At 44.9% G+C, this 22,727-nt stretch overlaps 2 protein-coding genes across 6 annotated transcripts in view; one reads left to right on the top strand and one right to left on the bottom strand.

Moving 5' to 3' along the window:
* Positions 1-22,727, top strand: part of LOXHD1 (lipoxygenase homology PLAT domains 1) — a 289,434-nt gene that overhangs the window by 255,725 nt on the left and 10,982 nt on the right. For all 5 annotated transcript variants that reach the window (XM_039545016.1, XM_039545015.1, XM_039545017.1 and 2 more), the window contains 2 exons: positions 4,635-4,820; positions 20,060-20,230. In XM_039545016.1, the coding sequence (XP_039400950.1) occupies positions 4,635-4,820; positions 20,060-20,230 (357 nt within the window). The remainder of the gene's footprint in view (positions 1-4,634; positions 4,821-20,059; positions 20,231-22,727) is intronic.
* RNF165 (ring finger protein 165) overlaps positions 227-22,727 on the bottom strand; it is a 136,573-nt gene continuing 114,072 nt past the window's right edge. The window contains exon 8 of the mRNA XM_039545024.1: positions 227-299. Within this exon, the coding sequence (XP_039400958.1) occupies positions 284-299 (16 nt within the window). The 3' untranslated portion in view covers positions 227-283. The remainder of the gene's footprint in view (positions 300-22,727) is intronic.

Below are 22,727 nucleotides of genomic sequence, written 5' to 3'. Positions count from 1 at the left end.
GTCTCTCTAATATCCTGGGACCAATAGGGCTGCAAAACATTACAAACATGTTGTGGAGTACTAAAAACAAGAGAGAGTGTGAGGCTGTGTTTGTGTGCCTGACTTTCCATCCGGGGTCAACAGTATGATCATAGTGTGAACTTTTTCGCAATTCAGCCCTGGCTTACAAAAGCAAGGGGCATAGAAATGAGAGCAGAATGGGAGGGGACAGCAGCAGCAGACTTACCTCCTCTTCATGTTGAATGAAGGGTGATGGGTATGAATGATGAAACATTTTCTTTCATTATGATCCACGGCAGCTGGTGGGAGAGAACAGATGACAATGAGGATGAGTTTGGATCAAATTATACACTTGGCTGCATGATGCTGTGCTTTAGCCAACATATCTGGGAAGGGTTCAAGTTGTGAACTAGTTTGCCTTATGTGTTTTGTGCGTATCACTTGTCTTCAGGTAAAGCCCTTCTCTCCAGGTGATAAATTGCTTGTTCGATATATTGAGCATGATGCATCTGCCACTGTCACACTGATTTAAACCAGTAGTAACTCCACTGAACTCCACTGGTGTAAAGAAAAGCAGAATCAGGCCCATTTATTTCTCATTATAGAGTTATTTTCTGCATCCATCTCCACAGCCTCTGGGTGCATTTGAGTAATTTGAACAATAACACAAACTCTGCTCCCTATATTAGGCAGTAGCACTTGCCAGACACCTTAGTGCTCACCCTTTCCCAACACTTTAAAATACCTCAGTGTTACTCAGGCTCAAGAAAATGCTTGAGTAATAGATGGGCCTTCTACTGTGCTCTGAAGGTCAGCAAACTTGGACTGTGGTGGAGAAATGGGGATGATTCTAGCACCCCTCCCGCAAGTGAGGGTCCTCTACTGCAAATGACCTGATTCCAGTCTTCCAGTCTTCAGATCTAGGGGCTGTCAGAAGTGCTTCAGATGTTAGCTGTCAGCATGAAGGTAGATAAGAAGAGAGAAGGTCTCTAAAGCAGCGAGGTCCCAGGTTATATTCCTTAAAACCAACACCATGAATTGCTCCCTAAAGCAGATAGGAAACCAATACAGTGCATGAATGCAGGAATAATAGATTTACAAAGGCCTGTTCTAAGATCCTTAGAATCCTGATACAGTAATACACACTCTGGGTGCTAGCTCAGCCCAAGATAAGTGACCCTTTAAGAAGATGTGGGTGATTTTATGATGTCAGGGCCCTATCTTGAGACTTCCTTTTTTGAAAATCCTGGCATGTCTATTTTGGGTTAAATGTACCCTAAGTCCTGCTTTGGACACCTCGATAAGTGGCTTGGTTTTTGAAAGAGCTGGTCTCCCAGTAGATTGGATGGAAATTTGAGACAACTTCAGCTGGACTATCAGAGGTGCAGAGTATTCACAACTTCAGATGAAGTTTAGTGAGGGGTATATTTGAGTCCCCAGATATGAAGGTACTCAAAATTTAAAGACATTTTTGAACATTTGTCTTTAAGAGACTTGCCCAAGGTTATGGTGGGTCCATCTGATTCAGTGGTGCAGTACTATGCAGTGAGTGTAGGCATTTTTACTTGAGAACATTGGAAAGGGAGTTTACGGAAGGGAATCAGCAGCGAAGGAAGGAAAGAAACATGGTGAAAGCTATTCCTTTTTAGTGACTCAGGTTTAAACTATTTAATTCAAGGTATGACAGAGACATAGCTGGAAATAGAAGCCAGATCTCTTGATGCTCAAAACCATCCTCTCTCCTTAGTGATCTTGATTTAAGTCCTGTTTCTATATTTTATTTGTAGCCATCAAATATGTGGCACTGCAAAAATAAAGATCCTGAACTAATAATAATGTTGCACTATCTCCAAAACTCATTAATTAATACAGCTGGCCTAAGAGGCAGGTAAATATTAATATCCCTACTATTATACGATCCATTATTGTTGTTGTAAGCTCAGCTACAGTTTACAGTTCACCTAATATGAGGTGATGGGTGCAGTCCGTTTCTAAGTGTCTGATCCAAAGCCCAGCTCAGTTCAAGGGAAAACTCCCACTGACTTCAGTGGACTTTGGATCAGGCCCAATTCTGGTAAACCAGTACAGCTCCTCGAAGAGTAAAGGACCCACTCTGGCTTCTGCCACCAGGAACATGACAGCTACCTCATCACGCTTACGTGACCTCTTTGTTTTGTTTGTCAATTACATGTCAAACTTGCTGCAGCTCCTAAGTGTGTGTGTCTGTTTCAAGGAACCCCAAAAAGTCAGCTAGGTGAAATATCCATTGATTCAGCAATTTCTGTTCTTTTCTTTCCCATCTCGTACTAATTGCTTGTGAGATTACTGTCACGGCATGCGGCCTTCATAAGCTGCTTCCTGCCAAGAAGGTTTTGCTAAAAGCCAGTCAGTTCTGTGCTTTTTTGAGACCTTGCATTAATTGGGAACCTGCCTCTTATAAGAAAGTAGACTATTCTGCTTTGTTCATCACCTCAGCAAGCTTTAGGGCCATGAAAGGTACTGCCGACTGAACTGCATGAATCCCTGGTGCTTTCCTTCCTTCCTTAAATTTTTCTCAGGGAACTGCTGAAAATTAGTCCCGATTTAACACAAGCAAAATGTCATGTGGGTGTGAGACATTTATTTGACTGTCCTCTGCATGCAAGCGAGTCACTTTTTTGCATTGGTTCTGTTTTTCTTTGTGTAAAGATGTATGTGGTTAATACAAATTTAGAAGAATGTGTTATAAAGTATTGTCCTGCAGTGAAACTTATTTTGTCACAAGCTTCCCAGGTCCCTCACATTTTCCCCTTGGCACTTGAGCAGAGCTGTACAGAAATCATTGTACAGCTGATGGGTTTGCAATATGCTTGTACAAGAATTGGCTTGAGGCCTCCAAAGTCTGAAAAATTGGGGCTTCTAGCAAAAGGTGGCTAAGGCTGAGTTTCTTTGTGAGCCAGGTTTGGGTTTAATCGTCCCTTTTTCAGTTGCCAGAATTAGAAGGCCTCTCAGGTTTGATGCAGCAATAAAAGTCCGGCCTCAGAAAAGCAAATTTGCTTCTGTGAACCAGAGCTTTGTTATGGAATTATAGAAGGTGCCAGGCAAAATGCTCATAATTTCACCCATGTCCATGTGAAATTCCATACTGGGTACCAGATTGGTACAGAGGCCATCTTAGAAATGCTTCCTTTCTAGATTGTTAGGTGGTGGGACGGGATGTAGGAGAGACACATAATAGGTAAGATTTTCAAAAGCACTCAGTGTTGGCCTAATTCTCCCGCTGAAGGAAGTGAGAGAAGAATTAGACCAATGCTGAATGCTTCTGAAAATCTCACCCACTGTTTTTATGTTCGATAAGCACACATGTGCATAGACACCATGTGACAAAGTAGAGGAGGAGGCGGCTAGAGGCAGATAGGAGGAAGGTAAGGATGGTGGTGCAGCTGGGGGAGAGATTGAGGGCACTTGAATGAGATGTGCGGAGGGCATTGCGCTGAAGAATGGGGAACGCAGATGAGCTAGAATTCTGGGAGACACATCAAGATAGCAGTGGTTTGACCGTGACTGTGGAAAACTCCCTGTGCTGTTTGCTTAGCCCATGCTTGACAAAGGGAGGAAGGTAGCAGCAAGATGGGCGGTAGCCGGAGGGCCAGCCTGTAGAGCAGGACTAGCCTCTCTCCCTTGTGGGAGCACTTTGAGGATCAGTTTGGGGCCACTACTTGCCAGGAGAGGGAAATGGCAAAGTGGGAATGGGCCCTGGCAGGCCAAGAGAGGCCTGTGGCAGTGAGGGGGAAGGTGTCCATGCCAGCTCACAAGCCCAACACAGAGCATTCCGACAGGTACTAGCTCCTTGACCACTAGTTTTTCCACGTCTTTGGGCATCTTACTCTTTAAGCAAAGATGATACAAATCTCTTACTGTAGGCTTCCCTGCCCTGCCTTTAAGAGCATCTGTGCTGGGCCTCCTATGCAACTGTGTGTCCTCTGGCCTGTGGTGGTGCTTGAATGGCTCCCAATGCCCCTGTTATTACACCATGCTATTTGGGAGATCCCAGGCTACCCCGTGAATTAGAACTGCACTGCTGAATGGCAGGCAGTGAACATTGACTGGCACAGCCGTGTTCTTACTGTATTACTCTGGCACAGTCACCAGAAATGTTAGGATGGAGCACTGGACTGGGACTCGGAAATCTTATGTTCTGTTTCCAGTTCTGCCACTGGTCTGGTGGGTGACCTTGGGCAAGTCACTTCATTTCACTTTCCTGTGCCTCAGTTTCCGCATCCATCAAATAGGGATAATGACAGTGCTCTCCTTTGTAGAGTGCTTTGAGATCTGTGGATGAAATGTGCTATGTAAGAGGTGGGTATATTATCATAATTATTATGACAACTTGTGTATAAGGACTTGCCACTCACACTAAATTTGTGGGGACAAGTTAAAAGTATTCGCTTGTTACCTGCCTGCTGTGAAGCCTCTCTTTGCTGGTCCAGCAGAATCATGCAAGAATCAGCTCTAACCATCAGCTCTGCCCTAAGAGTGTTGCACATCAGAGCAAGAATCCCAGTCACTTTTAGCCTGCCGTCTCTGTACCCTTTTTGGTTGGCTTCAGAGACATTGTAGCAGTTACTGTGTTGTGTTTTGCCATCTCCTTCCAGGAGCTGGTACCGACGCCAACGTGTCCTTGATTATGTTTGGGGAAAACGGAGACAGCGGGACTCTTGCTCTGAAGGAGTCTAACAAGTCTAACAAATTTGAAAGGAACCAGATGGATGTTTTTAATTTTCCCGACATGCTGAGCTTGGGAGACCTGTGTAAGGTGCGCGTCTGGCACGACAACAAAGGTAACTAGACTGACGTGAGTGGCTTGGTGAAAGGTGGGATGGGTAATGGTCTCAAGCTAGGAGAGGCAGCCTGGTCTAGTGGATTTGGCATGGACTCAGGAGTTCTAATCCCAGTTTAGCCACTGACCCAGTGTGTGAACTGCAGCAAGTCACTTCACCTCTTTGGGCCACAGTTTCCCTTGCCATTCTTTGTCTGGTTAGTCAGGCTCTCCTCAGGGAAAGGACTCTTTCTTACTATAAATTGTACAGCACCTAGCACAATGGGGCCCCTCTCTCAGTGGGGGCTTATGAGTGCTACTGTCATACCAAGAATAACCTCTATAGCCACCTTTATATTCTTCAAAGTGCCAGAGATCCGGCCTCTGCCATCCTAGCAACATGACTCGGTTAATGGAAAACTTTAGTAACATGACACTACCACATTCCAGCAATTTAACTCCATCAGTCTGACACTCACAAGCAACAGAGTAATGTAGCTTGGTGTAATGCACTGAGCTTTAGAAGATAAAAATATTTACCGGAAGGATCTGTGTCTGTCTTTATTAAAATCACTATCTTATATGTAGAGTTTGCAGTGCTGTGCCTTTTACTGTTGAAACCTTAAATGAAAGAGAGAGCACAGCGCTCTGTGCAGCTATATTCATTAGGGAACGTATGCAGATGTCAAGTAGCATGTTCCAAACTGTCCAAGAAGGTATTATCATGGTTCATTGTGGCTATGTCTTGTATCATGGCTAACAATTGAGTTTCTCATCTCAAAAGGAAGATCTTGCATTCACACTTGGTTTTCATTATAACAGTCCATGTAAATGAATCAAATGCAGAGTCCTCTTATTTTCTCTCTCCTTACGGACAATATATAGGAATGGGGAAGGTTGTGACCCACGTGGAATTAATGTAAATAATCCTTTTGGATCGGAATCTCAAACTGAAGGGTTGTTTGCCGTTAGCCTCCAAATATAAACTTGTTCTGAAATGGCAGAGTAAAAACATAGGAAATATGAATTTTCACTTAACTTGGCCTCCATTTCTGCTTGCACATATCAATGCAAGCATAACTTTGGATCCACAATTATTTGCACCAACAACATAGGTCACTTAGTTGTGTGCCTTCTGTGGCTTCAAATTAGGGATGTAGATAAGTAACAGTCTAAACCAGTTCTCATTGAAGTCAGTAGAAACACTCCTATTGACTTAATTGGACCAGAATGGATCAATACTCAAGATTTCAGACACAATAAATTGTAGACATACAATTTGCCCACAGTTATTTGTGTAGACAGTTTGCACCTGCAAATGTAGAAGCTCAAAATCTGGGCAGCATAACATGCCAGGTTCAACTTCCGTGGGCCTAATTCTGTGTTCACCCAAACTCTACTACAGGCCAGTTCTCTATCTCAGATTGACCGAGCACTTAGACACTACAAAGGCGCTGTAGAAACAGATAATAGTGTTTTGGCTGTGCAGAAAGTGCAGGCTCCACGTGATTTTTTTGTGCTATGTTTGAGAGCAGAGGCTGATCAACATGGACTTGCAAATCTGGTTTCAAAGAGGTTAGCAATTAAAAATATTACAAAGAGAATTTTTTCCTTAACAGAACTTTTATCTCCCCTGATGATAAATCATGCTACCAAAATTATAACATATCCATCAGACACAAAGCACATCTGAGAAAATAGCCAATGTTTATGTATATATTCATACACTGCAATCTCAAATTCTCCTTTCTTCTTATTCCCCCAATGTACGTTTAACACTGTATGTAATAGGATTTTTGCCAGATTTAGGAGCTGTAGTTTTGGGCCCTATAAAATATCTACCCAGGTTTTGTTCAATATAAATTTACTTGTCCCCCGCTCCCGCCGACCCCTTGTCAGAAAGAGAATTGTGCTTTGAATCAGAACACATGCCGTCTTCATTGCTCTTGTATTAGTCATGTAAGGAACACATCCTATCACTAGCTTTTAATAATGAACCATGACAGTTTGTTGGCTGAGTGGAGCATTTATTGCCACTGGCAGCCGGGGCAATTGCTGGACATTTTATGCAAGTTCAGGTCTGTATTTTCCATTCAGTGGCCATGCCACTGGTTTGAAATTCCTGGCCTTGTGTTTTGTGGGGGGTTATCAGATGCTTAGAGGCCTACAGGTTTTCAATAAAAATGCATTTATTTATACCATTATTATTGGTCATCTCTTTGGAAATCATGCTCATTTATTTTTTTTATTATTGTCAGTGGTTGTTAAACATTCTCCTTTCACACTGCTAACAAACAGCTGGTCATTTTACTATCAATCCATCTCTCACTGGAGACTGCCAAGGAATTTGAACTACTCATGGTGTCCACTTTTAAAACTTCTTAATAATCACAGAATCATAGAATCGTAGGACTGGAAGGGACCTCAAGAGGTTTTCTAGTCCAGTTCCCTGAACTCAAGACAGGACTAAGAATTATAGACCATCCCTGACAGGTGTTTGTCTAACCTGCTCTTAAAAGTCTCCGATGATGGAGATTCCACAACCTCCCTAGGCAATTTATTCCAGTGCTTAACCACTCTGACAGTTGGGAATTTTTTCCTAATGTCCAATCTAAACCTCCCTTGCTGCAATTTAAGCCCATTAGTTCTTGTCCTATCCTCAGAGGTTAAGGAGAACAATTTTTTGCCCTCCTCCTTGTAACAACCTTTTATGTACTTGAAAACTGTTATCATTTCCATCCGTCCATCCCCCTCCCCTCCACACCTTCCCCCACACAGTCTTCTCTTCTCCAGACTTTTCTAGACCTTTAATCATTTGTTGCTTTTCTCATTTGTCCACATCTTTCCTGAAATGTGGCACCCAGAACAGGACACAATATTCTAGTTGAGGCCTAATCAGCGTGGAGTAGAGCGGAAGAATTACTTCTCATGGTCTTGCTTACAACACTTCTGCTGCAGAATGATGTTTGCTTTTTTGCAACAGTGTTATATGTTGACTCATATTTAGCTTGTGATCCACTATGACCCCCAAATCCCTGTCTGCAGTACTCCTTTTTAGGCAGTCATTTCCCATTTTGTATGTGTGCAACTGATATCCTTCCTAAGTGGAGTACTTTGCATTTGTCCTTATTGAATTTTATCCTATTTACTTCCGACCATTTCTCCAATTAGCCTAGATCATTTTGAATTTTAATCCTATCCTCCAAAGCACTTGCAACCCTTCTCAGCTTGGTATCGTCTGCAAACTTTATAAGCATACTCTTTATGCCATTATCTAAATAATTGATGAAGCTATTGACCAGAACCAGACCCAGAACTGATCCCTGTAGGATCTCACTGGATATGCCTTTCCAGTTTAACTTTGAACCACTGATAACTACTCTCTAGGAATGGTTTTCCAGCCAGTTATGCACCCACCTTATCATAGTTCCATCTAGTTGTATTTCGCTAGTTTGTTTATGAGAAGGTCATTCGAGACAGTATCAGAAGCCTTACTAAAGCCAAGATATATCACATCTACTGCTTTCCCCAATCCACAAGGCTTGTTACCCTGTCAAAGAAAGCCAGTAGGTTGGTTTGACATGATTTGTTCTTGATAAATCCATGCTGACTGTTACTTATTACCTTCTCATGACATTTCCCAAAAATGTGACCAATGCTGAAATATGTAAAGCCGCTATTTGGGTGTCTGTACATACTATGCAATAACTCACGACTCTGCTTCTGATACTGTGTTCGACTCGGCTGTACTTATTTCCATACTGGACTCAACTTTGAACCCTCCCCACACTGTCTAAGAGAGAATTGCTCAATAGTCACCTAGAGTGGAGCAGCTCTATGGACACTACTTGAAGAAGAAGAAATGGTTACTCAGTCTGTGCAGTTCTTCAAGATGTGTCCCCTTACAGGTGCTCCACTATCCACCCTCCTTCCCCTCTGCTTCAGAGAGTTCTCTGCTTTAGAGCTTCATGGTTGAGAAGGAACTGAGGGCAGTTCGCCCACGCAGTGCTATAAAACAACAGCATGGGGCACAAGGCGGACTAGCATGCGTGGGCCAAACAGATCACCACTACTATGAGATATCTCCGATCAAAGGTGCCGGGGGCACTAGCCCACCTAGAGTGGAGCACCCATAGGGAGACACATCTCAAAGAACCACAATGACTGCACAGAGTAAGCAAGCATTTCTTCCAAATCCATTCCTGGTTTGGGATTTAGTCACCAATGTGGAAGTATCAGGTTTGAATGTTTTCCACTCTCTGAGGTTCCTGCATTTAAGTATCTAAAAACTCTGAGTAGTGACATTATTTCCCTATAGAAGCACAGTGACTCTTTTCTTATCTTTCTTTCCACCCATCTTGTTAGAAGAAGTTCTGTACAGTCTTTCTAGAGTCATCAGTTTCCAACACTTGATCATCTCCATCACCTTGATCCAAAGAGATTCAAAGAACTTAATTACTGAGAAACCACATTTCTCTCTATTGTCATAGAAGTAGCAGAGAGAAGAGAGTCACCATGTAATTCAGGCCATTCCTCTGCCAAAACAGAAGTGCCCCCTACATAGTATGTATTAGTGTGTTTTCTGATCTTGTTTTAAATATCCCAAGTGCTTCCACCACTCTTCCATAGGACAATGGATCTCATCCACCATTCTTGAGATAGACACAACTGGAGAATACCTTCTTTCTGACCATAGTGGATAGCCCTTAAAGGAACTTATCAGCTAAGGTCATACTACTGTAGGGCTTAAGTTGCCTAGAACTTGCACTCACTATATATCTCAATTCTGAAGGATCCATCACTGTAGTATGTAGACACCAACCCAATTCCAGTCCTTTCAGACAATAATAAAACAACACATTATGAAAAGAAAATGAGGGATTCTCTATGTCCTTACTAAAGATTTGTTTACGTTTCAAACTCTGAAAGTCTTTTTTGAAGCCCTTTAGTCAACGTTTGATGGTTAGCCACGTATTCTATGCAGCCAATGCCCAGTTTTGTTTCCTGCTTTTTTTAAATCAGCCTGCTTCAATGTATCTTGAGATTCATCACATGGGTGGGTGAACGCACTGAGCTCCTGTTTGAATAAGAGTTGTTGCTGTTCATCCTCTTTATTCATAGCTGGGGGAAAGGCCCCTTCCTTGTATCTGTCTATCACAAACATGTGCTGTGGGCTTTAGAGACCAAATAGAAGACAATCACTCTTCCCCAAAGAGCTTACAGTCTGGATTTTAGACAGGATACAAAAAATTATTTAAGCAAACAAAATTGGGGAAGGTAGGACAAGGGTCACATAATAATGTTACATAGTTACTCATGTCTATCGAATGTAGCTCATTACTGTAGTATCAGATTCTCTCCCCCTCTCTGTCCCATAAGATTAAAATAACTCACTAGCCCATACAGCAGTTGTAAAGTTATCTGTTCTTTAAAAGCATATCTGTACTATGAGCCTCATCTCTTATGCTTGCCTACAAATTACTCTTCACTCATGCTAAGTGCTCTTACATAAAGTGTGCCTCAGTAAAACATGAAATATGCTTCAATCACAAGAACATCTTTAGCATCCTCAAAACACTGTTACATATTCACCCTAAGTAGTAAAGTGTTTTTGCACAGGAGTCTTTTAGAGGTAAGATTTTCTGTCTCAGAGCCTTCATGGAGTTTATTGTTAGGTTTCACCTGAGTCAAATTCAGTGATGCTCAAGTTGTATAGGCAGTGGAGAATAAAAATACGTCTGTTCCTAAAAGCAGTGTAAAAGATAAGCTCGCCATTTGTCAAAAGCTGTTAAGAGACATTTGGTTATCTCTCTACTCAGTGAGAAACGGTGTGGTATGAGATGCCGTATTAATTTAGATGGAATAAACGGGCCCCAAGAGTCAAAGGTGTTAACATGACCCGAGTCACTGTCCTACATGAAACAGTTTTAAACAAGGTTTTCGGTTTGGTACACAGAAACCGCAGCCTCAGTGCCATTGTAACCCACACCTGCTTGGGGCGGTGCTCTGTCCCCCTCTAGTGGCAACTAAGCCAACTAGAGATTGATGAGTCTGCTACAGCCTTGGCTAAGAGACACATCTCCTGCAGTCGAGGCTTATGTATTAAGCTCCACAGATCCCAGGTTTGATCCCGACTGATGATAACCAGGGTCTGTTGGCGTTACAAGTGGAGGCTTGTCCAGCATATCAACTGGGAAGTCTCTGAAGCGCACCATTAAAAATCCTGTTAACCTTTTATTAATGATACAGAAAAGAAGGGAAAACAGTTAAAGCATTTGAAATGTCACATATTGAGTGAGGCTTAACAGCATCCCTTGTTCCCTTTCCCTTTAACTGTAGAGAGTCTTTAGAAGGGAAATATCCTATCTGGCAGTCTCTTAGAGGGTACTAACGAGGGTAGTAACTGTTCTTTGGGAAAATAAGTCAGTTGAGATGGGCAGGAGCTGTGGTTGCTGTTAAAGTCTGATCCTGTTTCCTAGAAGCCAGCAAGACAAACACACAAATGAGGGAAGAGAAAAGAACAGCAAAGACAGACAATGCTGTTTGTCTCTGGTGTTGACTCTCGCTTGTACCCTCACTGCTGGAGAAACACAAGCACAGCATAGAGTTGTGTCAGCCACTCTGAGACCTGCCAAACTTGTACCAGCAGCTGGCTGTTTAGGGCACTGCATTTAGCTGCCTCTTTCTGGTCACCAGCTTACAGCAGTGGTGCTTCAAGCTATACAGTCCTGGCCAGCTAAGCCAGACAATTATTATACAGAAGGGAGAAGGTGAGAGATCGGAACAGGGGCAGCTTCAGGCACCAGCGCAGCAAGCGTGTGCCTGGGGTGGCAAGCCGAGGGGGCAGCCTGCCGGTCGTCGTGAGGGCGGCAGTCAGGGAGCCTTCGGCGGCATTTCTGCGGGAGGTCCGCTGGTCCCACGGCTTCGGCGGCAATTCAGCGGACTGGCGGACCTCCCGCAGAACCGCCGTCTAATCCGCGTGACCAATGGACCTCCTGCAGAAATGCCGCCAAAGACTCCCTGACTGCCGTGCTTGGGGAGGCAAAAAAATTTGAGCCACCCCTGGATAGGAAAGAGAATAAATAAAATGAAAAAAGAAAAGAACACATGGGAGGGCCCTCCCCAGAGTTTCTTTTTTGAGGACCCCAAAAGGGAACGATGGGTGGAATAGGCTATACCCTCTTATTTTGTCCACCAGTTAAGCCTAAATTCTGAGGTACCAATTTTGGTTTACTGCTTTCCATGTCCATACTTTTCTTGTTTACCAGGTATGAGCTTAACACAGTCCTTGAGTTATATCAATAGGCCTTTTTGTTTGGACTCATTGAGCCTGTCTTGCTTTGTCAGCCTTTCCCATCAACATTGGTTATTATAACTTATTGTGACTTTTATGATCTTGCCACTCAATTTTTACAGTTGATCTCACAAATAGGGTAAGTTTGTGGGCCCAGTTACCACAACAGAACTAACAGGAGCCCAAATGAGGTGAAATATGCAAGGCTGTTCTATTCCTAGCTCTGGCACTAGCCTTCTGGGTGATAGTAGGCATATCTTTCACCTCCCCGTGCCTCAGTTTCCCCACCTGTAAACTGGGGATCGTAGAATCATAGCAATGTAGGGCTAGAAGGGACCTTGATGTCATCAGGTTCAGCACCCTCACTGTGGTAGGACCAAGTAAACCTAGACCATCCTTGAGAGGGGTTTGTCGAACCTATTTAGAAAAACCTCCAATGATGGGGATTCCACAATGTCCCGTGGAAGCCTGTTCCAGAGATTAACTACCCTGATAGTTAGAAAAATTTCCCTAATATCTAACAGAAATCACCCCTGCTGCAGATTAAGCCCATTATTTCTTATCCTACTTTCCATGGCCATGGAGAGCAATTGATCACCATCCCCTTTATAACAGCCCTTAACATATTTGAAGACTGTTATCAGGTTCCCCCCTCAGTCTTCTTTTTCTCAAGACTAAATATATCCAGGTTTTTGTAGCCTTTCCTCTAAACCTTTTATCATTTTGGCTGCTCTCCTCTGAACTCTCTACAGTTCGTCCATATCTTTCCTAGTGTGACATCCAGAATTGGACACAGTACTCCAGTTGAGGCCTCATCAGTGCCAAATCAAGCGGGACAGTTACCTCCCATGACACTTCTATTAATCTACTGCAGAATAAATTAATTCAAATTCTGCACTTTCTTGTTGGAGTCTGTTTTTGAAGTTTTTTGTTGGAGTATTGCGACGTTGAGGTCTGCAATTGAGTGTCCAGGGAGGTTGAAGTGTTCTCTGACTGGTTTTTTAATGTTATTCTTGACGTCTGATTTGTGTCCACATTCCAATCTATCTTGCCACCCAGGCAAGCTGGACTTAGTGATAGATGGTCACTTACACCAAAGATCACAAAATATTCAGGTTGTTGCCAGTTCCAACCGACCAGTCACTTACCCCAGGTCAATTTGTACTTCAGCTCTCACACCAAAGACAACGCTTGTAGCCAATCCTATAGTAAAAACTAACTAACTAAGAATTGATTAACCAGGAAAAAGAAATGAGAGTTATTTACAGATTAAAGCAGGCAACATATATACACAATTGAGTTACAGTTTATGGTCCCAAAAGGTGACAGAGTTATAGTAATCTGTCCACACTGAATGCCTTTTAGGGGTAGCCCAGTTGAGCCCGGGGTTCTCTGCTTCTGTTTCCTAGCTCCAGCTCTGTGAGAATCCAAACAGCAAAGAGCTGTAGAATTTTCATGTGAGTGGTCTTTGTTCCCGTCTTCCAGAATTCCAGCTGATGGAACGGTGAGAGGGCCATTTGCTCAGTCTTTGTATTGTGATGCTTCACAATGGCCCACTTAGGTTTGATGGTCTTTCTTGATGAGTGGGGGAACCCTCCTCCTGCTTGGGTTCACAAGTTCACAGCAGGCATTTTTACAGTTATATAGCAAAGCGTACATATCACCTTAAAGCATGGGATACAGACATTACAAGTAAGATGAACACATGCAGCAACTTACAAGCCTTTATGGAGACTAAACATCTTTACAAGTCTCTTGAACCAGGGGCGGCTCTAGCTTTTTTGCCGCCCCAAGCACGGCAGTCAGGCTGCCTTCGGCAGCGCGCCTGCGGGAGGTCCCCGGTCCCGTGGATTCGGCGGACCCGCTGCCGAATTGCCGCCAAATCCGCGGGACCGGTGGACCTCCTGCAGGCAAGCCGCCGAAGGCAACCTGACTGCCACCCTCACAGGGACCGGCAGGGCGCCCCCCCATGGCTTGCCACCCCAGGCACGCACCTGGAGCACTGGTGCCTGGAGCTGCTGCTGTCTTGAACAATATTGACATACAGGTGAGCTGGTCTGGTTTCCAGCTATGAGTTTGTCAGTGTTCAGCTGACACCTACTAGTTTTACCATACGTCCGTATTTTCCCGGACACGTCCGGCTTTTTAGTTCTTAAATCCCCATCCGGGAGGAATTTTTAAATATCTAAAAATGTCCGGGAAAATGTGGAGGCATGGTAACCCTAGATAATCAGTTGTGGCAGCTGCAAATCAGCTCTCGCGCATGCGGAGCCCCATGAACCTTTGGCGGGAGGCTGGATTAGCTGTTTCTAACCAATCTACTGTAGTGCACAGCTGCCTGTCAGCTGTTTTGGCAGGAAGCCAGCAGATGAGCAGCATGTGGCTGCAGTTTCCAACCCGGCTCCCACGGCAGGTAAAAGTGGTCCATTTCCAGGGCAGAGCAGGCTTTTACTCCTCTCTGAGCAAGAAGTTGATACAGCTGTCCTGGAGGAGCTGGATCAGCAGCTCCTCTCTCCCCTTTGGCTCTGGGCTGTGGGAAATGTAAATTCCCCATTGCACGAACACCGAGGCTGGGAGCAGGAGAGCTGTCTGGATTGCTCTGTCCGCCCCACCCTTTCACACACAGAGGGAGTCTGTAATGAGTTTCTCAAATGCCCCCTCAGGCTGAGCAGCTGAGAGCCTGTGTGAGTTAGTAATCCCCCCCACCCCTTCCCCTGCAGCTAGCAGCCCCTGGGCCAGAGGTGCACTCAAAGCACTTCATGTGGGTAAATAGTTCCTACCCAGCTGATAGGATGAGACCCAGGAGAGAGCAGTTTCTGGCTAGCCTTGGCCGACAGAAGGGACCTGGTGAATGCTAATCTCAAGTCTCTCCCACAAAACTGATCGGTTTTATTTTCGGTGTCACAGTAAGTTCTTCCCTGGGACATTTCAATTGCTCTTGATGGAAATCAGAGGAAGTATTATTGTACATACCTCTTCTTCTCAATCTTTTTTCTTGAAATAGTAAATGGATCCAGGGGACTTTCGTTAATAAAAAAAAAAAAAAACAAAAAAAAAAACCCTCCCAGAGTGCTCTTAATTCTATCTGGTTGTTACAGCCTTTAGAACAGGCCTCTTCAGTAACTTCCTTAACATTTGAGTATGCCCTTGAAAATGACATTGTTTAGAGGGCAAATTTTCTTAACATTTAAGACATATAGTGTCATATTGTATTTTCATTAAGACCACAGTTAAGAATCAGCTGGTTCAGTCACTGTAGATACATACTCATGATTTCTTATTACATTGTAAAATGTAACTGTTTCCAGGGCTAAAACAGGCTTTTAGATCAGTCATTTGTAAATGCAAGTTCAATTTTTAAATTTGTTTTTATGTTTTGAATCTTTACACCTTTAATATCTTGAACTGGAGTGTGTTGTCATTTGTGCTGGAGAAATATCAAATGCATTGTATAAATAGATTACAATGTTTTTAAGACTTTATTTCTAATTGCTGAGTAACTTAATAGGAGAAGAGAGCACACTGCCATTGGAAAAAGATAACATTAGAATCTACTGGAAATACACCCTCAGGTGTCTTGGAGCTGATAGGAAACAAACAAAAGGAAGTATTTCTTCCAACAATACATAGTCAACCTGTGGAACTCATTGCCAGGGGATGCTGTGAATGTCAAAACCTTGATACCTCCATTGCCCCCATCATCACACAGGCATGAATGGATTTAGCCTAGGAGGTAGGGAATCATTAGCCCCATTTGGAAAGGGGGATCTAGGCACCGAGAGATGAAGTGACTTTCCTGAGACTAAGCAGGGAGTCTGTGGCAGAGCAGAGAATCAAACTCGGAACACCTGAGCCCCAGGTCTGTGCTTTAACCAGTAGTCAACCATTCCTACCCTGAGGAGGGGAACCTCCTGTGTCACTTCGAGTGAGTGGGTGGAGTCAGGTCGTAGACCAAGCCACCAGGAGTGGGGAGCAGGGAGAGGTAGAGTGGGGATGGGGCCTTGGGCAGAGTGGGGGGCGGGGCCTCAGGGAAGGGGCAGGGCCAGGTGGGGCACCCACCAGCAAAACTAAAAGTCAGCACCTATGCCTGCAAGCCCCGCTCCGCGGCTCCGGCAGCTCCCATTGGCGCTTTTCCCAGCCAATGGGAGCCACGGAGCTTACGGGTGGGGGACTGAGGAGGGACACAGCAAGCCAGCGGTGGGCCAGGGGGTATGGGGGGTGGGGGTGGAACCAAGCAGGGAGGGGGCAGGACCTGGAGCAGAGTTGGGGGGCGGAGTGGGGAAGGAGTGGGGGTGGACTGTGGGCGGGGCCGACTCCCCCTTCCCCTGTGGAGTGTCCTTGTTTTTGAATGTTCAGATATAGTAACCCTAACCCCTGCAACCTTGGCAAGAGCTGGCACCTCATCTACCGCCATGTCTCTCCTCACCCTGATGACCTCCCACATTTGTTTTGATCAGTATAGTTTATTTGTATTGTCCCATTTTACACATGATGCCAAATAGAGCGGCTGGTGGGCAGGTAAGCAGGAGTAGTGTAGCAGGGCCACATGGGTGGGAATGCATTTCCAGCTCTAGCTCTGGCAGTGGCTAGTATCTGATGTTTTAGAGGAAGACTAAAAGAAAGCCATAGTGCACTCAGCCAATTGTGCAGTGCTGTAGTGAGGGAATGGGGAACACAATTGCTTATTGACCCCCTAAAACGGTCAGTTTACTACCTGACGTGGCTTTTTTGAAATCCGTCTCAAGTACTGGTAATTGCAGATGTTATCATTCGGGGGGGCCAAACTGTGGCGTGCAAGCCACATGTGGCTCTTTTACAGTTAAAGTACAGTTCGCAGAGCCCGCTCCCCCCTCTTCCCCATCCTCTTCTCTGCCTACCAGATTGGGGATGGAGCTCGGGGTTTCTGCCCTGCAGCGGGGGGGCTGAGTTGAACAATGCATACTGAAGGGGGTGCACAATTTAAAGGTTCAGCTCCCTCCCAGGAGCTTGAGTCACGCCTCCCCTCCCCCGCCACGAGACATCTCCCTTTTTGCACTCAGCGGCCCCTCCCTGCAACTCCTAGGTGTTAGCCCCAAGCTCCCTCGGGACAGGCAGCAGCAGCGGCTCTCCCTGCAGCTCCCAGCTGTTTGCCACTGCTTCTCCCCAGGGTCATAGAGCCCAGCTTGCCAGCTCCGCAGCAGCTGCTGTGCAGGAAGGGGCCCTGAGGAAGCATGTGACCCAGCAAACCCTGGCAAAAATCTGGGAGCACCCACCCCACCCATGCATCACCTCTGGTTCTGCCCAGCAGGAAGGGAGGTCTCAATATCTGGGAAGGGGTGCTTATAACTATTTCTGAATAGGTCTGAACTGGATTTTTCTCATACAACTGTAAAGGATCGGTGTCTGCAGACAATAGACATGACTAGCTCGTCTATGGGGCCGGGGCCATCTTTTCACACATGCCAACTCCAGCAACCCCATGAACAGAAAACAGATGGAAGAATTGAACTGCTCCTTGTGGCTAAGGATGCTTGGAGGAGATAATACCTCTCCCTACATGACACTAAATTATACAACTGCCAGAGTCGAGTCAGCAAAGTGATTCTGTTTTCCCCAAAGCTGTTCTCCTCTTCTAATTACATCTGAAATGTTTTGCTTGCTATTGAAAATGTCACTTCCAGCAGTGGGACCATGCAGGAAGCCGCCATGTCATAGTCGTGGGATTTATTAGGACAGGTTTGCTGCTGGGGATTTCAATGACAGCAGAACAGGCTTGGAATTAAGTACCTTTTGTTAAAAACATTGATCTGGGTAATCAACACTTGTTACGGTGAGCAGAAAAAAGCATGTTTGACAAAGGCACAGCAGTGACCAGTGACTATTTTTAAGACTAAGGTTATACAAAAAAAGCAGTGACTGGTCAGTCACTTAGTATTTAATATCTTATAAAACTGCAGCAGAGACAAACACACTGGTCCAAGTTCATCCCCAGCATAAGTGCAGCAAAGTCAATAAAGCCCCTCTAGGCTTTTGTACAGTGCACCTTGGCCTGAGCCCAGCCCGTCTGTGCGTCCCAGGCTCCTGTTGGCATCAGTTTTAGGTCTTCAAGGAACAGGTCTGTTACAAGCATAAAGCAAACCATGCACATTGAGAGACAACGTCAGCCCTTGTGTCTACAGACAGGGGGATCAGGGTGGGAGAGGGAATCAGCTTGCGGGGCTGCTCTAGAACAGAGGTTCTCAAACTTCTTTTTGCTGGGTCCCCCTTTGGAAATATTTCAGGCTGTGGTGACCCTGCCCTCCCATTCTTGGTACCGGACATCGCTCTTGTGGTGTCAGAGCGGATCCCTACAGAACTAAGTAACCCTACCGTGCCACCCTTACTTCTGTGCTGCTGCTGGCAGCACCACTGCCTTTAGAGCTGGGCACCTGGCCAGCAGCCACTGCTCTCTGGCTGCCCAGCTCTGAAGGCAAGGGAAAGGACAAGCAAGGAAAAATCATGGATATTTGTTCGTGTTCCAAAAATCCACCCCGACAGAGATCGGAGGACAAAAAAAGAGGCCATGTCTGGGAAAACCTGGATGTATGTAACCCTATTTTTTGTGATCTCATGACACCCCCCCAATAGCCTTGTGACCCCCTTTTGGGTCATGTACCCCAGTTTCAGAAACACAGCTTTCGAGGCACTCTGCAGGGCAGCTCACACGGGCTTAGGACTGGGTCGGCCAAGGGAGGGGTGAGGCCGGTGGATCTGCAGAGCAGTGGATCCTCTGGTCTCTCTGCCATGGGGCTACGTTAGGGAAGCACAGGGAAGCTAAGGAGCAGCTGCATGAGCACAAGATGCTCCCACTCTTTACCCTTCCCATATCTCGCTAGAACCCAGCCTGGGCTGAGGATCTGGCCCACACTAGGCTACTTTTTTTTGTGGTGTAATCCCATTGGCTTCGAAGGAGTTACAACAGGGGTGGATCTGGGTACATTTACAAAGAGAGCTTTGAAACAGAATGCTTCAACTGAGGTTTCATTCCCTGAAAGGCAGCTGTGCCAATGCAGCACCTTCTTACTCGGCAGGTCTGCTCCTGGGTGTACTCCATCCGCGCAGCCCAGTGAAAACACAAGAATCATTGTCATGTATCAGCGTGCTGCCTCGTTCCCAACCCCAGACACAATGGGCCAGATTTTCAAAAGACAGAGTCTCCAGCTCTTCACCCTGGGTTTTTAAATTAAAAATGTAGGGGATGATTAAAAGGATTAATCCAGCTTAAGTGTATACATCTGTGTATCTCTTCTGTAGAGAGAAATCTCTTATGTGTCTGTATGCATGTCACGGTGTGTGTGCACACACATATGGTGGTCCCCATGTAAAAAGTCCAATTTACTAACAGTTACATTGCCCTATACTTAGAATAGGAAATAATTAGTATTGCAGAGATTGCAGTGAGGTGAATCTTGACTCTCTAATGGCATCTATGATGTATCCACTGTGAACTCTCCTCTCAACACAGAGCTAGCCCCAGCAGCCCTTCACAAGGATATCCGCAATAATAGCAAAGTGGGGTACAGAAAGAGTGGAAGAACTTACGGTCTAGTTCACCTAGTCTGACTCTTCCTCAACATGTGGGGAGCCTTCGTGGGGTCCAGAGGAGGAGGGGCCGCTGCTGCCCTAGGACCGGCTGCCCTGCCTACTTACTCATGATATTTCTTTTAATGTAGGACCAGATTCTGATCCCCTTATTCCTTTTTAGAAACCAGTGAATCTAGTCAAGAGGGAAGGTGCCACCCAGACAGAGTAAGAGGATCAGAACATGGTCCTTATAGGATAAGCTCCCCAGGGTAGCGACCTTGTCTCCTCTGCCTCTGTACAGCACCAGCCCCGCTTACGGCCCTTTCTAAACAAAGAACATACCTTTTCAGTGCCCGCAGGTTCCTTCTGGCAATGGGTATGTCACCTACCCAAGCATTATATATTTGTTCTTTTTCACCAAAAAGGAGTTGCACCTGGCTGGCACTTGGAATACATCGAAGTGAAAGACGCTACCCTGGATAAGACGTTCCGCTTCCAGTGTGATCGCTGGCTGGCTAAAGGTGAAGATGACGGTCAGCTCATAAGAGAACTGGCTTGTGCCAATAACGACATCCTGGAACTGAAGGAGCGCACATGTAAGTTGGAGACTTTCTCTGAGAGTCATCGGGTGGCTGGAGATATTGAAACCACTCAGCTGAGAGTCACCGGACTGGCACTTGGTACTTCTCAGGCTTAGTTTACCTCAGTGCCTGTCTATACACAGCACTGTGGTTTTATGAGAGAAGATTTATGAGGAGGAAACACACTGAGTCTCAGTCTAGGCTGAAAGTAAAGATGGCACCATATGCATCTGTTGGTGCTGGCAATATGCAGAGATGATACACGGTTATGTCCTCATTAGAAATAATGGTCTTGAATCTTTGAGGTGGAAAATAAATTCAGTTTCCAAAGGCGTACAGGTAACATTACCCCAGCTGCCTTGGGGCTGCAAGCTCGACTGCAGGGTTTAAAACCCCATAGCCCTGATTCTGCTCTGAGTTATTCCTGATTTGACACCAGGGTAACTCCACTGAGGTCAGTGGTGAGGGAGAAAGCATTATTATTTAATAGCTCCAACAAAAGTGCCAGGCATGTCACAGGTCCCTGTCCTGAGGAGTTTGGAGAATTTATATCATGTCACCCAAGGTATGTCTGCACTTGGAGCTTGGGATGTGATTTCCGACTCGATGAGACATACCCGTGCTAGCTTTCATAGAGCTAGCATGCTAAGAACAGAGTGCAGCTGTGGTGATGTGACGTCCCTGCTCTTAGGCAAAGTAAGCTGTCATGGGATAAGAGGGGAGGTCCTCTCATGGATCGGTAACTGGTTAAGAGACAGGAAACAAAGGATAGGAATAAATGGTCATTTTCAGAATGGAAAGGTCAATAGTGGAGTCCTCCAAGGATCTGTACTGGAATCTCTGCTGGTCAACATATTCAGAGATAAAATGGAAATGGGGGTAAACAGTGAGGTGGCAAAGTTTGCAGATGATACAAAGTTACTCAAGATAATTAAATCAAAAGCTGACTGCAAAGATTTACAGAGGGATGTCACAAAACGAGTGACTGGGCAACAAAATGGCAGATGAAATTCAATGTTGATAAATGCAAAGTAACGCACATTGGAAAACATCATCCCAACTATACATATAAAATAATGGGGTCTAAATTAGCTGTTACCACTCAAGAAAGAGATCTTGGAGTCACTATAGATAATTCTCTGAAAACATCTGCTCAGTATGCAGCGACAGTCAAAAAAAAGGGAACAGAATGTTAGAAACCATTAGGATAGTAAGACAGAAAATATATAATGCCTCTATATAACTCCATGGTACACCCACATCTTGAATACTGTGTGCAGTTCTGGTTGCCCCAGCTCAAAAAAAGATATGGGAATTGGAAAAAACTGCAGAGAAGGGCAACAAAAATGAGTAGAGTTATGCAACAGCTTCCATATGAGGAGAAATTAAAAAGACAGAGTTTTCTGCTTAGAAAAGAGACAACTAAGGGGGAATGTGAAAAAGGTCTGTAAAGTCATTAATGTTGTGGAGAAAGTGAATAGGGAAGTGTTATTTACCCCTTCACATAACACAAGAAGTAGGGATCACCCAATGAAATTAATAGGCAGAAGTTTTAAAACAAACATAAGGAAGTTCTTCACACAACGCAGTCAACCTGTGGAACTCATTGCCAGGGGATGTTGTGAAGGCCAAAAATATAACAGGGTTCAAAAATTAATTAGATAAGTTCATGGAGGATAGGTTAATCAATGGCTATTAACCAAGTTGGTCAAGGATGCAACCTCATGATCCGGGTGTCCCTAAACCTCTCACTGCCAGAAACTGGGACTGGGCAACAGGGGATGGATCACTTGATAGTTGCCCTGTTCTGCTCATTCCCTGTGAAGCACCTGACATTGGCCAGCGTTGGAAGGCAGGATACTGGACTAGATGGACCATTGGTCTGACCCAGTATGGCTGTTCTTAAACCAGAATGAAAATTATTTTGATAAAGGATGTTGACTACTTTTGTTTTACTTTTTAATTTAATTTCTTCAGATGTTTAAAATACATCTGGAGGGGCCCCTCCAGTGCTCTGGGTGCCTGTCTCATAAATTAAAATTTACAATATAAGCACAGTCAACGGATTGTCCAAAAATACACCCTCCTCAATCCATCCCCTCCTCAGCAGACTAAACAAAGTACAGGGGTGGGGGGAAGATGAGCTTTGCAGCATGCTCAGGAAGTTAACAAATCCAAGCTCTGACAGACCAGTAAGGAAGCAAGTTCCAAAATCATGGAACCCTCATGTCAGCAGTTCCTTCTTATTTGTATTGAAAGCGCCTCTGATGATCTCATCCGTGGCTGCTTAAGACAGATTGGGAGGTGATCTCTCACGATACCAGGTCCAAAACCAGTTAGGGCTTTATAGTTTAAGACCAACACCTTGAATTCTACCTGGAAGCTTACTGAAAGCCAGTGCAGATTACAGAACACTGATCTAAAGTGCTCCTAATGTGTAACTCCCCTTAATAAGCAGGCTATGGCATTATGCACTAGCTGCTGCACTAGCTGCTGCTTCCTGGTGGTCCCA

This window comes from Mauremys reevesii, linkage group 6, assembly GCF_016161935.1.
Source record: "Mauremys reevesii isolate NIE-2019 linkage group 6, ASM1616193v1, whole genome shotgun sequence".
Lineage (NCBI taxonomy): Eukaryota > Metazoa > Chordata > Testudines > Geoemydidae > Mauremys > Mauremys reevesii.
The sequence above is the reverse complement of the archived record's forward strand: the minus strand, read 5'-3'. Positions and strand labels throughout refer to the sequence as shown.